The sequence below is a fragment of the Rutilus rutilus genome (genome assembly GCF_951802725.1).
Source record: "Rutilus rutilus genome assembly, chromosome: 17".
Classification (NCBI taxonomy): domain Eukaryota; kingdom Metazoa; phylum Chordata; class Actinopteri; order Cypriniformes; family Leuciscidae; genus Rutilus; species Rutilus rutilus.
Window position 1 is genome coordinate 24,276,023 of NC_140230.1, and position 16,436 is coordinate 24,292,458.

Below are 16,436 nucleotides of genomic sequence, written 5' to 3' on the forward strand. Positions count from 1 at the left end.
AGGCCATAAACAGAGAGACGTTTTCGTCCAAGTTACCTGATTTGCCCAAGTCACAGTTAGGGTGGGGTTTAGGTGAGGGGTCGGGTCGGGTGAAGGGAATCATTTTCATTGCATGATTTATAAACACCCACAACTTTAGAAACAGCCACTTTTGTTTCACAGAGACCCCTAGGCGCATGACTCACCATCACCTGGTATGATGCATTAAATCCCATGTGTGATTTGGGGTTTGAATCATCAGTTAGAAAAAAGAGCTGGAGACGGTTAGCAGACACCACGATGGGCTTGTTAACAGGGTGAAACCTGTCTGTGGAATTCTGGCCACAAAACTTCCACAGAACCTTCTTATCGGACACAATCTGGATCCAAAATAATTACTTAAAATGGCATAAAACTGTATCTTACTGTTGTTCAAATGATTGTGCAATCTCAAATGAGCCTAAAGTAAAAAAAAAAATCATTACTGTGATTAGATTTTATTATTTTGAAGTGAGGTAACACTTACTTTGAGAAACTTACCAAATTATTAGAACTTTTCCAGACATGCAGATTTTTAATAGCACTAAAATTATAAAGCAGTCTTTTTTTTCTCCGTAGTTTTTATGCGGCTACAATTGCAATGAATCTCTAGTGACAGAGCAAGGGTCTAACAGTCATAATAAATAAACCTTTGTTTGATTTGGCAGTGCTACAAAAACAAGGACAGCAAAAAAAAAAAAAACAGGAGAAAGAGAGAGATGCAAACCTTTCCTATGATTCACACTGCTTTTTTGCTTGTTTACAAAATGGGGAAGGTTTAAAGTCTGCAGACGTGTTTTTATGCAGCACTACAATGGTGTAGGCCTAATTTGTGGTTTGTTTAAAGGAACAGTTCACTCAAAAATGAAGCTTATTTTATTCTTTACTCACCCTCAATTTGTTTCTAACTTGTATGCATTTCTTTCATCTGCTATTTTGAAGAATGTCCATAACCAAACAGTTGATGGACCCCATTGACTTCGATAGTATTTTGTTTCCTACTATGGAAGTCAATGGTGACCATCAACTGACACGTAACTATGATGGTTTAGGAGGAATATCTGAGCTCATCATTGAGGATGATTGCATAACCAGTTTAGACTTCACGTCAAAATGCTACGGTAACACTTTACAATACGGGTCCACTAATATGCATTTATTCATGCTTAACTAATGCACAAATAATCACATGTATGTCTCATGAAGAACTAATCAATGATTACTGCATCAGCAACTAATAAGTCTATATGATAAATAGATTAAGTAGTATATAAATTGCTATTAATCAAATGTATCATCATGTATTAATTCCTAAATAGCATATAGTATTAAGTAGTGTAAATTAATGTATTAATTACCACAATTGGTCAAACCTGTACTTCAACTTCCAGTTGTCTGCTTTAATTAATCATTAGCTAATTATTTTCAAATGTATCATTATGTTATGTCTTTACTTGTTAAAGCGCATGACTATTAACTGATTGTAATATGTCATTATGATTATGGGTTTTGACATTATCGCATCATGCCGCAAAAGCTGCCTACACTGGACATGACAAAGCATTGCAAGTCCATTTGTCCTTTGTAACAGGAGTGTTGTAAGAGCATACATAATATGTTAACATGAACAGTGTGTGAAGTGCTTAAAAATGATAAATACACTAATTTATTCACAGTACTTGTAAATGTGAAAAACCTGCATAAGGTAATAAATTAATTGAAGTTCAATGACATTTGTTAGCATTTTATTTACATTAGTCATTTAAACAATAACAAGCATTATTGCGTAGCTGTTTAAATATATATCAACTAATGTTCCGTTAAGCATTACATAATGTTTCTTAATGATTTATTAATGAAGCGCTTACACATTGTAACATTTGTAGATGCTCTTTAAAAAAGTGCTTGATCATGGATTGAGTTTAATGAAATTTGTAAGCATTTCAATTTACATTAAAAAATGATCTGCTAATCATTATGTAACGTTTAGTAAGTACATTCGTAAACATTAACAAGCACATTATCTCATATTTCTAGCTGTGAATTAACTAATGATCTGTTAAGCATTAATGTTTGTTAATGATTTATTAATGAAAGTTGTTATAGTGTAAACATTGCTGGTGCAGTAATCATTAATTCATGTTTTAGTTCTTCATGTGTCATATATTAACATTATGCATTACTTAAGCATAAATTAATGCATAGTAGTGCACCTGTATTGTAAAGTGTTACCAACGCAACTTTATTTTTACCCAGCAGAGGGAGATCAAGTTATAAAATAATCATCTTTGCTAGTTTATTTTGAACCATTTTGACAAATTAGAAAAGACAGAAATAGGCACCAATTTTATTTAATTAACTTATTGCCTGCTGAAATTCTAAAACCAGTTCATTCTAAATCTTCTTGACGTTATGCACGTAATTGAACCTGATCTCAGGTTAACGCTAAACACTGATATTGTCTCGACTTGCACAGTAGATGCTAATTATTTGTCATTGTTTCTTTTATCCAGTCCAGGTAGTTCTGCACTTTAGTGTAGAAACCTTTAGAGACTGCATTACCACATCTTTCAGGACCCCATGATACAATGCCCCTCACTTCATAGGGCTGCTCTTTAGTTCCATAGCCCAACATGGGGAAGAACAGAGGACCCCCACTGTCACCTTTACAACTGTCAACACTTTTAACATCGTCTCCAGCACAGAACATGTTATCAGTGACAGGCAGATCCCCTGATTCACACTTATCAAGAGCATATTCCTGAACAAGCCCATAACGTAAAGTTTTACTTATTAAGCCTCCCTCAAACCCTCCAAAACCTGATATAGTACCCATCGTGCCCTCCATTACAAGTTCATGCGTTTTGTTTGGCAGACACACTGGCCTGATGTTTGGACCGAGTGGCACCTGGGCAGACATTTTGATCAGAGCAATGTCATTGTCAAAGTTTGTTGGATTTTCACCCCGACCAACTCTACGATAATTGGGGTGAATTATGATCTTCTCGGCCTCCATAGTGACTGCGTTTTTGTCCTCAGTCTTAATTATTCCTCCATGCCAAGTCATGTTGTCATTTTCAAATCCATCCACTACATGAGCAGCTGTTAGAGCCCAGTAATCACTGATCAGAGACGCACCACCTCTGGTATATGTCTTATGGAAAAGCTGCCAGGGAATCTGCCCCAGACTGGCTGGCTTCCCACCAAAGACTCTGCCACCAGAAGAGGCTTCTAAATTCATTCCACACACTAAAACATAAAATAAATATATATATATATATATATAATATATCAAAATATGAGTAATGTAAAATAAAGTTAAATAACAATAGTGCAAATGCACAAGCACAAAATAATATAAAATCTCTTTGTATCTGTCTGTCTGTCAAGCCACCATTATTACCAGGATAACAAGGAGGAATAACATCAATGTAGTTGTTTTCTGTCCATTTCCGGTCGCTTGCACACTTGTATCTTACTACAAAGGAAAAAGAAAGAAATGTAATTAGCCTGAAAAGTCAGGATTTGTCAGTCACAAGAATCAAATTGGGTTTTGTACAGTTTTCGACCTTTAGGGGTATCCTTAAATCTGTAGTAAGGCTCATTGCAGCGATACTCTATGACAGAGAGATATTCGTTGTTTTCTCCACTGATAAACTCAAAGACTCCATTAGGCAGCAGCTTTGGTTCTCCACAGTCAATAACTGCAATGACACATAGAAACAAAATGATGAATGGATGAAATGTAGCAAAATGTGAAATCAGGTGATGTGTATTTACTCACTCTTGCACTCTGGCAGTGTCAAATGCCACTGTCCATTACTCTGACACATGGACTTAAAACTTGCAATCTCTTTCTCTCCCTTACAGAATGCACAGGAAGAGAAAAACACATTAAGAAAAAAAAAAAATGAATTCATGTCACATGTTGCTTAGGCCATCATCACCAAATTTCCTAGTTGACTCTTTTTGTTCAAGTTTTATCATCAGCATGATTTTGAATCTCACCATCATGAGCTTGTATCCTGGGTTACAGCGCACATGAATGTAGTCTCTGTACAAGTACTGGGCAAAAACTGGTGTGACTTTTCCATGGCTGATACTGCCCGGCTGCGGACACTTCACCCCTTTAAAAGAGATGTGAGCACATCAGACTAATAAACATTAGCAGAGATATTTGAAGATTTATAGTGATTTCTCAGTGTTTTGACATCCACATGGAAAAACAGTCAATAAAGATCCATCATATGTTTCTCTCTCACTCTGTGTGGTGTAATGTAAGCTCCACCCCTGGCTCTGTCCGTATCTGTCAGTGTGATACTCCAGCTGGACAGAGTGAGTGCCAGTTTCGAGGACGCCAGGGCTTTTTCCTCCGCAGTACTTCTGATCTTTTCCTAAGAATGACACCTGAGAAAAAATGAGAAATAAACCTAAAAACTGTTTTCATCTGAAGATAGACAGACGTTTATAGCAAAACATACTTGCAGCCAGTGGTAGAGGCAGGTTGGTCCTTGATTGTAGACCTGCTCTATGTGGAAGTTCTGGCTAAAGTTGAGAGTGATAATGAAGCCTGGCTGCACAGAGATGCTGTAGACACAGTCCAGATCTTGTGGGGACATGTCTGGGTAACCAGGACTGGAGATGGTCCCCTCTTGTTCACTGTGCACCCCACCTCCACAGTCCACTAGCACAGGCGGGAAACACACACCACTTGCTATAGATCTTATGCACAAGCGCGAACAAGCGCGCGGCCATCTTTAGAATATTGTCTTTGAACTTCCGTTTCTGCGGTAGCTCTGTATATTTCTATGGCATCGCTGTTGAAGAGTAATTAGCTGGTGAAGAGGATTTACTTATTGTAGAGTTGACAAAAGTTATCATGAGCATTGTAATGTTTGAAGTGGACGTCATAACAAAAGACCGGGAAGTTTTTAAAACGAGTGGTTCGTTCATAAATCAGTAAGATCTTACCTTCATGCAGTGGAAATACAAACCAGAAGACACAATACAACAAGCGCAGTGCTGAAAAGGGGCGGGGCTACATAAGGTCTATTGGTTATTATTTTTTCAGCTGGATGTAATGTTAGACCTTGCTTTATATCAGTGTTATTTTTGTATCATACTATGACCGTTTTTATTATTATTTTAATTAGCTTTTTTCAGTTTTCATTTAAATTTTAGTTTAATTTTTTGTAATTTTGCTATGTGCTTTTGTCATTTTTATTATTTTAAATCATATAATATATATGATGTTATATGATTATATATATATATTTATATTTATTAACTGTATTTTAGTTTTAGGCAACATTTACCATTTTCATTTAGTTTAAGTTTTTTATTTAATATTTATATTATATTTTGTTTCAGCTTTATTTCAAATAAAAACATTTTTTTGGTTAACAATGATAACCTTGATTTTTATATTGTTTTTATATATTACATTAATCATATGACTGGATTGTTTTTATTATGCTATTATTTTGATGGCTGTACATTAGAATGCAATGATTAAATGCAGAAAGCTATATATGTGAATATATGTAAATTGATTAGAATATAAACTGTTTAAAATCGTGAATGAAAAAATGCGTAGCGTTTAAAAAAAAATTAACACCTCAGAAAACTAAAAACAATCACCAACCTATATAATCACCATAAACAGCATGCTGAAAATGTAAAGATCATGACGCCTGGGTTGTTTTTAATGAACACACTCACAGGCGCAGGTGCGTTGGTCAGGCCTTAGTGTGTAACCATGGTGACATGCACACAGGTAGGAGCCAAGAGTGTTGAGGCATATCTGTGAACATGGTGGATCTTTTACCACACTGGAAGACGAACACTCATCTATGTCTAAGGGAACAAGTATATAAGGATATCAAGCATTAAAAGATGTATACAAAAGGTTATGGTGTTAATACAGCACTAAACTTGTAGCAAATTTAATTAAATAACATCACACGACACTAGCAACAGTGCTCTTGTACCATTATTCAGCACACTGCTTTTATACATCAGTTCAATAAACAAGAAATACATTTTCAGCAACTTACATTTTAGACACATTATTGCCAGTTACTGTGACTATTTTTGTTGCGTTAATATTTCCAAAATGAAGCCACAGTCCCCGAGCAACACACCATAGTAGTGTTTTGTTACTGAATGACTCAGTGTTTTTGAACGAATCAGTTGAGCGGATGATTCAATGACTCGCTTATAAAGACACTTGTTTGCACCTACTGGTGTATTGATGCAATTGCAGACAGTTGCTATGTTACCATCCGAAAGTAGTGAATTTAACTCATACAACGCTTGTGAATGTTTCCATCCCACGAGAATGTTTCCATCCCATGTGTTTAAAGAACAACATTTTCACTTCCCGTGAAACTGGTGCAATGTATCAATAATAAAAATGGAAGTTGCTGCAACTAAGCCACTGTGGTTCTTTTTTCCATAATAATAAATTCCTTAATAATCAAATTTGAGGACCGAACTGTTGAGTTTAATGAATTGAATTAAAAATCTAAAAGGAGAATATTTTACATCCTGATCATATTTAGGGTGGAAACATATTATGTACACAACACTAAATTGTTTGTAAAATGCTTGAAACGTGTATATAACTCACCAACAGCCTGGTAGAATGCAGTGAATCCCAAGTGTGACTCATGATTTGAGTCGTCCGTTAGAAAAAGCAGCTGGAGACGGTTACCGGGAGCCAAGATAGGCTTTTCACCTGGGTGAAACCTGTCGGTGGAATTCTGACCACAGAACTTCCCCAGAACCTTCTCATCAGACACAACCTGAACATAAATGAACCACATGTGCTGAAGTATTAGAAACTATATATCCTGCTAGATAAATTACTTACTAAAGCCAAATGACAGTAGTCACATCATGACATTTTCAATCCTAATTCACAGTGCATAGAGTATGGCTTTCTTTGGAGGCATTCCCCCAAAACACAGTATGAGGTATGAATCGTGCAACATATCCACAATACTGAAAATCTAAGTTGAAGCATCACTAACTGAGACAGAATCGTAGTAACAGTCTGGAGAGGGCTCAATGTCCAGGTGATTGAATGTTAGCTGGATCTGGTAGCCTTGAGGCACTTCCAGGTCCCACTGTTCTTGGAGATTCTCTGGATATGGCTGAGGGTACTGTGGAGAAGACACTTCTCCGAACATGGCCAGCTCACATTCACACACATTCACACATGCCCACAGCAGGCTGGATCAGCGTTTGAGTAAAAAACAGAAAAAGATCATAATTGTGTCATGGAGAATTCAGTAAATAGACACAGGATGTTCTGAGATGGCTAAGAAATGTCGATGTCCACCAATGATTTTGATTAAATGAACAACACAATTGAATATACAGTATATGTTGTAATACATGCAAATGTTAAGAATTAAATCTAAAAACAACTTACCAAATTATTATATGTATTCCATCCATAACAGATATGCAGATGTCAAAAACTGTTTCACTACACTGATAATGCAGACATGAGGTTTTCTTGTGATAAAGTGTATGTGGTTAACAATCAGATATGAGAGAACAAGAGTCTAAAAGTCATCAAAAAAGGTAAACTTGTTTGATTTGGCTATGGCAGAAAAGAGAGACGATTGCTTTTCCCGTAAACCTTGCTGCGTTTTCAACCTGTTTACTCAAACATTAAGGGTTAAAGTCTACACAGATAATTTTCATGCATCTTTTCTTTACAGATTATGAAATGTTTCCATCCTTGTCAGTAACAAAGAAAGTGTTTGTCTATTAAGCAGTTTTGAGGAAATAAATCATAATTCATAAATATTTGCTGTTTAGGCACTGCAGTTGGGCAATGAGTTTAAAGGTCACAATAAAAATCAGGTTTATTTGATTTGGCTGAAGAGGAAGTCAAATCTAGAAAGGCAAACGTACGAGGCATGGAAATGCCATTGTACAAAAGAAACTGAATGGCTTTTTATGTGAAAATGATTTTATTGGGGCATATAAAACTTGAATCATTTATATATATAGCAGATTAGATATAATAGACAGAAACTTTTATGATGTGCATTATAATAACAACTGGTGTAAGTGAATATCATTTTAGTGCACTGATGTTAGTTTTTTTCCATGGTTTCTTTGATCCAATCCAGGTAGTTTTGGACTTTAGTATAGTAGCCCTTGAAGCTTTTATTTCCACATCCAGGAGGACCCCATGATACAATGCCTGCAAGACGATAAGGCTTGTCTGGAGACCCATAGCCCAGAACAGGGGAAAACAAAGGACCTCCAGCGTCACCTTGACAACTGTCTATATGATCTCCTCCAGCACAGAGCATGTTGTGAGTGACAGGTAAACCTCTTGGATCACATTTATCAAGTAAATATATCTCAACAAGTCCATGAAGCAGATATTGACTCATTTTTTTTTCTTCCATTCTTCCAAAACCTGAGATTGTGCCCTCCGCCACAAGTTCATCTGTTTTGTTTGGCAGACACACTGGCCTGATGTTTGGACCAAGTGTCACCCTGGCAGACATTTTGATGAGTGCAATGTCATTATCAAATTTGTTTGGTTTTACATATTTACCAACTTTCTGATAATTTGGGTGAATTATGATTTTCTCTGTCTCCATAATGACTGGGTTTTGGTCCATACCATCAATTAGTCCTCCTAACCAATTCATGGTGTTTTCTTCATATCCATCTACCACATGAGCAGCTGTTAGAGCCCAGTAATCACTGATCAGAGACGCACCACCTCTGGGAGTTAACCTATGTAAGATCTGCCAGGGAATCTGCCCCAGACTGGCTGGCTTCCCACCAAAGACTCTGCCACCAAAAGAGACCTCTGAATTCATTCCACACACTAAAAGAAAGAGAGAGAAATATGAAATATATGGGGGAAAAACCTAACAAGGCATATTTGGGGTTATAATCATATTCAGGATGACTGATACCTGGTTCACATTTAGGCAAATCTTCTGTTAATTTTTTACCACTCTCAGACACCCAATTACCATCAGCATTACAGGTAAAATTACCTGAGAAAAGGGAAGACAGACAAAGATGTGGAACTAACTACTTTTATCAAGAATTACACCAATGATGTACGACATAAACCATACACATCTCACCAGTTTTATCCAGTTGATAATACTGAGATTTGCACTTGAAACTGATTTGTTTCAGATAAGTTGTTGGAGGATCTTTTTCTGAAAGCTCCACTAATTCAGGAAGCTCTGGGTTGCCACAATCCACGGCTGAGGAGGAAAACAAGAAGAGTTTTTTTTTTTTTGTTGTTTTTTATGAGACTAACAATTTTCAATTTTAATGTCTCCAAACATAATAAGCTGCCTAGATGTGCTGATATACAGTAATACGACAACCCCAACGCGGATAAGAAGCATGGAGGAACGAGTTAAGGAGACACACTGAATTAAAATGCACTTTTACCCTCTGAGAGTAGATGGCGCTTTAGGAACAACATAAATGCAGATGTTAACATTAACTAAAATAAACAGGTGTTGTTGTTTTTTAAACTAATGATAGATAAAGAATAATAACATCTGTAACAAATATAGTTATTGCTCATTGTTAATGTTAGTTAATGCAGACATTTATGCTAACTAATGAGACCTTATTATAAAAGTTTTACCTATTGTTCTTTATAATTCTTTTCCACTTAAATCTGTTTGAATAATTTGTTGTGTATTGTTTTGTGTATTTTGTTTTATCGTATTTAAAAGTTCAGAGTTCTTTTTGTTAAAAGAAAAAAGTTATTAAACCTATTATAGTATGACAACACCTTTATAACCAACTTATTTCAATATCTTGATAATACCGTATACAGTAATAGCTTCAGCAATTATCATGACATTAAAATTTGATACCGCCACATGCCTAGAGCTGCCAAACAATTTTTTGGCCATTGTACTGTTGGTGTGCCCAACACATGAAAGTGGTTTCAAATGGCAAATAGAGTGTTAATATTGCATTATTCATTTGTTCATTTGTAGATTCATTAATGACAGAACGGTATTCTAAAGTGTTACCGAACTTTGCATTAATCATTCATCAGCTGGAAAAAAAATAAAAATTCTGAAAGGGATTCCAAAGATATTCCTCTGTTTAGAGAATTACAACAATTATTAAAACTATATAGGTATAGTGTATGTGTTACATGTCAGTTTGTTTTTGGACTTTCTGTTTGCATTTGTTCAGTTTCCCGGCACTCCTTTATTTCTATGGTCACCGTCATCATTAGTTCAATTGTTTCTGTAGGGAGGCCAACCAGTTGGAGTGGAAAAGGGAAATGACGAGCTGTTCAAAAAGTTGATGCAAAGTCCAAAAATTGTGTTTCATTGGAAGGTGCTAAAATATTTACAGTGCAGGAGAAAACAAAAAGAAATAAAAACTGTACAAAAACAAAACAAAACAGCAACAATGTGCTAATTTTGCTTAAATCAAATGGCTCAAGTTCGCAACCCTGCTCATGAGGTTTCTCTGAGTCCACAATCAGAACTGAAACCCTTCTTCTTCTTCTTCTTCTTCTTCTTCTTCTTCTTCTTCTTCTTCTTCTTCTTCTTCTTCTTCGTTACTGGCCGCAGGAGTGTTACCGCCATCTACTGTACAGCCTACATGGGTGATGCATCTGTATATTCATTTTATTTTATATACATTCCTTCCCTCTTCTCTCCTTTTATTTGTGGATGTAATGCCTCACCCACCTTCTGCTGACGCTGCGTGTTCAGCTCCTCCAACTTCTGCCCTGGGCTCCTCAACCTTTAAGGTGGGCAGAAGCATCACAATCCCCATACATTATATCCTATGCTAACTGAAATCCTTTCAGCCAGCAAGCCTATTTATAGGCTGAAGCCCCACATACAGGGCATGCCAACCACAGGAACAAACTAAAAAGTTTGTAACAATCAAATTAAATAATATAAACACCCAACACAACACTTAAACCTTCTAAACATCTAATACAACAACCATTAACAGAGAAAGTTTAACAACTAATTGAATGGCAAAAACAACTGTTTCTAAATTCTCCCCCCTCTGACATCACACCAAAATGGTAGCTTCCACAGGAAGTGATGTGTAACCTGGATTATGGGTTTGGTTGTACAGAGTGTGAACCGGGATAAGAGTGTGAACTGCAATAAGGTTTGTGGAAAATTTGTGGAAAAATAAAGTTAATTATATGAATTATTGTGTGTTCTGGCATTCTGTTCTTTTAGGAAAATAATGACAAACTATAAGAAAAACTATAAAGAGTTGAAAACTATAACAAAACACAGCAGTAACAAAATTTTAACTAAACAAAACAAAAACTCCATGACACCTTCCTGATGTGTACACAGGTGTTAATTTTGCCGGCAATGTACAGTACCAGTGAAATGGATGTATGTTTGTAAGTCCAGGTTTATAGAGTCACCAGGTTAACCTGTGACATTTCTACCCCCTTCCCCAGACACCTGAGGTGTCCTAGAGAAATAAACTGCTGTACAATTTTGTGACCCAGTTTTGTACAAAATTTCAAAGTCAAATGGCTGGATGGCTAAAAACCATCTGGTGATACAGGCATTTGTGTCTCTCATACGGCCCAATGCCCTGTGATCAGTCTCAAGTACGAATTTGCGCCCCACCAGGTAGTATCTTAAAGCGACCAATGCCCATTTAATTGCCAGACACTCCTTCTCAACTGTAGAATACCTGGATTCACAGGGAAGGAGCTTTCTGCTGATGTAGGCAATCGGTTGGAGCTGCCCTTGACCTTCCTGATCCTGAAGCAGTACAGCCCCAATGCCAGAAGTATCGGTCTTTACAATTAAAGTCTTATCAAAGTCGGGACTCTGTAAAACAGGCTCTGTGCATAAGGAGTCCTTTAGGTCCTGGAAAGCCCTCTCACAGTCCTGAGTCCAGTTAACTTTATTTGGCTTCTCTTTTTTAGTTAAATCAGTTAGGGTAAAGGCTCGTTCAGAGAAGTTGGGGATAAAACGCCTGTACCACCCCACAAGTCCAAGGAAAGAACAGACCTGTTTCTTGGTCACTGGCCGTTCCATATTCTTGATGGCCTCCACTTTACCCACCTGTGGACGTATTACTCCATGACCCAGCACATACCCTAGGTATTGTGTCTCAGTCCTGGCTAGGGTGCATTTGTCTGGGCGGATGGTTAGACCAGCATTCTTAATTCTCAGTAGCATGTCCTTCAAATGACCTTCAGATGACCCAGATGCTCCTGCCAAGTTTGACTATAGATTAATATGTCATCTAAGTATGCAGCAACTTCTTCTACAACTTCTCAGTCCTTCGGAGGATCTGGTCCTTCATCCTTTGGAAAGTAGTTGGAGCTCCGTGAAGCCCAAAGGGAAGGACACGGAACTGAAAATGTCCAAAGGGTGTTTTAAATGCAGTCATCTCCTTACTCTCTGAACTTAGTGGAACCTGCCAATATCCCTTGCAGAGGTCAAGTGTGGTGAAATACTTTGCTCTTCCAAGACTCTCCACTACCTCATCCACTCTTGGCATGGGATATGGGTCAAATTTGCTCACACTATTGAGCTTGCGGAAATCCAGACAGAATCTGAGACTGCCATCCTTCTTAGGCACTAGGACAATGGGATTGCTCCATTCACTGGTTGAAGGTTCAATCATACCAAGGATCTACGTGGTCTCCAATCCTTCCTTCATAACTGGTAGAAGTCTTTGTGGGACCCGGTATACAGGCTGACGAATGGGTTTGGGATCTTTGAGAGTGATGTGATGGTGGATAACGCTTGTTCTGCCAGGTGTCTCCATAAAGAGTTGGGCTGGGATGCATTGCAGAAGTTCCTGCCTTTGACCATCTTCAAGGTGCTCGAGGCTCACCTGACTGTTGCCCTGATCACCAGGCAGGTATTGTTCCTCCATTTCCTCCTCTCCCTCCACGGATCTTATGAACAAAGCTGTTGTGGTTCCCGTTACTTCCTCAGATGTAGGTTCTGGTTGTGAGGAAGGACCATACCACTTCTTCAACATATTGACATGGACGATTTGCAAGGAATGGGTCCTGGATGGGATCTCTATCTCATATGTCACAGGACCCACTTTGTCCGCTTTATTTGGTCGGGGCCCTGCCACTTAGCCAGCAGTTTATGCTCACTCGTTGGTAACAACAAGACCTTCTCACCTGGCTCAAATGTACGGGATCTGGCTGTTCGGTCTTAACACTCTTTTTGTCGTTTTTGAGACTGCAGGAGATTTTCTCGTGCAAGGGCTGTTGTCTTCTGCAGATGCTCTCTCATCTTTAGCACATAGGAGAGAATGTTTTTCTTGTCTGGTTTATCAGTGGCGTACCAACTCTCCCTCAGTATATCCAGAGGCCCTCTGACATGGTGAACATACAGGATGCTTGGTGAGAACATTGGTGAGAACTCTGTAGATGCCTGAGGCACCTCCCTATATGCAAACAGGAGGAATGGAAGCCACTTGTCCTAGTCCTTGCCCATGTCAGAAACATACTTCCTCAGCATAGTTTTCAAGGTCTGGTTGAAATGTTCAACTCTTCTCCACAGGCCCAACTATGTCCACTCCTATTCACCTAGAACAGGGGTGTCAAACTCAGTTCCTGGAGGGCCACAGCCCTGCAGAGTTTAGCTTCAACCCTAATTAAACACACCTAAACAGCTAATCAAGTCCTTCAGGCTTATTTGAAAACTGCAGGTGTGTGTGTGTTGAAGCAGAGTTGGAACAAAACTGTGTAGGGCTGTGGCCCTCCAGGAACTGAGTTTGACACCTGTGACACCTGTGACCTAAAGGTGACCTAGGAGTTTCAACTACAGGAAGTGGTATAAGGGGGTGCGTAGGCAGGAGTACGGCCAGTAGTGAGCTGGCATTCTGGACAAGATTTACAGAACTCCTTAACCTCACTGTACATCTTTGGCCAGTAAAATCTTTTGGCAATTCACATTAATGTCTTCATAAAAGCCAAGTGACCTGCCCAGGGAATAGAATGCCCAAGTTCTAATACCTCCTTCCTGTATGCCTTAGGTACTACCAGCTGCAGTCCATCTTCCTATCTTACCCTATCGTACCCTATTTTGGGGTAATGTTACATGTCAGTTTGTTTTTGGACTTCTTTTTGTTTGCATTTGTTCAGTTTCCCGCCATCCCGCCTCCAGTTTCCATGGTCACCGTCATCATTAGTTCAGTTGTTTCAGCTGTGTGTCGTTAATCATCTCATTAGTTCTCTTTGTTTGCCACCTGTATATATTCCCTGTGTTCTCCCTCAGTCTTCGTCGGTTCTCGTTGATGTTTAGTTGTGTTTGTTCTCCAGAGTTTCTCCTGCATTTTTCCTTATTCCAATGTTTGATGATTAAAGTCTTCCTTCCAAAATTCTTCCTCGTCGTGCGTATTTCTCAGCACCACCAACCATAACAGTATGGTGTAAACTGCCCTTTATTCTTGTTGATATGCTGATTGTTTAGCACATTATTATTTTTTCTTAGTGGAAGCTTTAAGAATATCTAAAATAATAACTAGGAAACCATATACATTTTTAAAAAATTAAAATCAATATTTTATGTCCATATATTTATTTATGCTAAGTAGAATGTGCGTGTCTGCATACAAAAAAAAAAAACATAAAAAGAATTGCAGCATTAATGTGGACAAACCGTGCGTGTTGACGCAGCCAAATTTCGCGCGTTGCATATAAAGACTATTAGCCCTGTTCTTCTTCCATAAATATGTGAGGAGTTGGGAGTGAGAACGTGCTGCCTATAGCAAAACATAGTGGAGATCCATCCACCCGCAAATTAGGCCTATGATTTATTCAAAAACTCTGATTAATTCAGGAATGAAATGCCACTACCATGTCTTAGGAAACAAGCAACTGTTAGTTCTGCTGTGGGTTCATTTTCGCATGTGGATTTTCATTTTGAACAGAACAAAACAAAAATACACAGAACAAAAATAAACAAAGTACAATTATATTTTGCGTAAAAAGTAACATTCGTAACTACAGCACTGATGTGCTTTATTATAACTCACCATAACCAACAGCCTGGTATGATGCATTAAATCCCATGTGTGATTTGGGGTTTGAATCATCAGTTAGAAAAAAGAGCTGGAGACGGTTAGCAGACACCACGATGGGCTTGTTACCAGGGTGAAACCTGTCTGTGGAATTCTGGCCACAAAACTTCCACAGAACCTTCTTATAGGACACAATCTGGATGCAAAATAATCACTTAAAATGGCATCAAACTGTATCTTACTGTTGTTAAAACAAATCTTTTCTGTGATTAGATTTTACATTATTTTGAAGTGACGTAACACTTACTTTGAGAGAATCATGGCAACAGTTTGGAGAGGGCTCAATGTCCAGGTGATTGAACGTTAGCTGGATCTGATACCCTTGTGGCACCTCCAGGTCCCACTGTTCCAAGATATCAGGTGGATACGGCTGAGGGTACTGTGGAGAAGACACTTCTCCAAACATGGCCGGCTCACATTCACACACATTCACACATGCCCACAGCAGGCTGGATCGGTGTGTTTTGGTAGGACAGAGATACAGACAGAGATTCAAGTTTAATCTTTAAATAATTCTATAAACTTGTTCTGAGATGGTTTAAAACATTACTCTCCATTGATGATTAAAATAATAATGTGGATGAACATAGATTTAGATGACACATGAAATTAAAGAACTTACCAAATTATTAGAACTTTTTCAACCATGACAGACATGCAGATGTCAATAGCACCTTCACTAAAATTATAACGCAGCTATTTTTTTTCTCCGTAGTTTTTATGTAGCTACAATTGCAATGCCTTAGAGCAAGGGTCTAACAGTCATGATAAAATAACTTTTGTTTGATTTGGCAGTGCTACAAAAACAAGGAGAGCAAAAAACAGGAAAAAGAGAGAGATGCAAACTTTTCCCATGATTCACGCTTCTTTTTAGTCTGTTTGCAAAATGGGGAGGGTACTATGGTGTAGCCCTAATTTGTGGTTTGTTTGTTTTAATAATTGTTCACTTAAAAATTAAAAATCATTTACTCACTCTCAAGTTAGTTGTTTCAAACCTGTATGAATCTATTTCTTCTGCTGAACACAAAAGATGATATTTTGAAGAATGTCAGTAATTAAACAGTTGATGGACCCCATTGACTTCCATAGTATTTTTTCCCTACTTTCATTTTGAAGTGAACTATTCCTTTAAATTTGTATCCTCACATTCATTTTCTTTTGTAAATGGTCATTGGGAGGTTCAGTGCCCTATAGGGGACAATTCCTACAATATGTGCATATTGTATATTTTAAGGTGTTGGAGCTATAGGATACTAGTTTCAGTAAAGGTATTATGGATAAGAAAGAGATTATCTGACATGTATAGAATTATACTCACTTTATTTCATGTCCATGAT

The 16,436-nt window shown here is 37.8% G+C and overlaps 1 protein-coding gene across 1 annotated transcript; it reads right to left on the minus strand.

Annotated features, from left to right (window-relative positions):
- Positions 1 to 2,393: 2,393 nt before the first annotated feature.
- LOC311276393 (complement C1s subcomponent-like) lies at positions 2,394 to 15,843 on the minus strand. Its single transcript, XM_084386028.1, has 17 exons — positions 15,722 to 15,843; positions 15,347 to 15,548; positions 15,055 to 15,235; positions 9,153 to 9,278; positions 8,976 to 9,059; positions 8,140 to 8,884; positions 7,457 to 7,558; positions 7,053 to 7,254; positions 6,650 to 6,824; positions 5,740 to 5,874; positions 4,500 to 4,702; positions 4,281 to 4,425; positions 4,027 to 4,145; positions 3,803 to 3,881; positions 3,588 to 3,722; positions 3,422 to 3,496; positions 2,394 to 3,267 (listed from the first exon to the last, which is right to left on the minus strand). The coding sequence occupies exons 1-17, from the start codon at positions 15,754 to 15,756 to the stop codon at positions 2,501 to 2,503; spliced, it is 3,510 nt and encodes a 1,169-aa protein (XP_084242154.1). The 5' UTR covers positions 15,757 to 15,843; the 3' UTR covers positions 2,394 to 2,500.
- Positions 15,844 to 16,436: the final 593 nt, after the last annotated feature.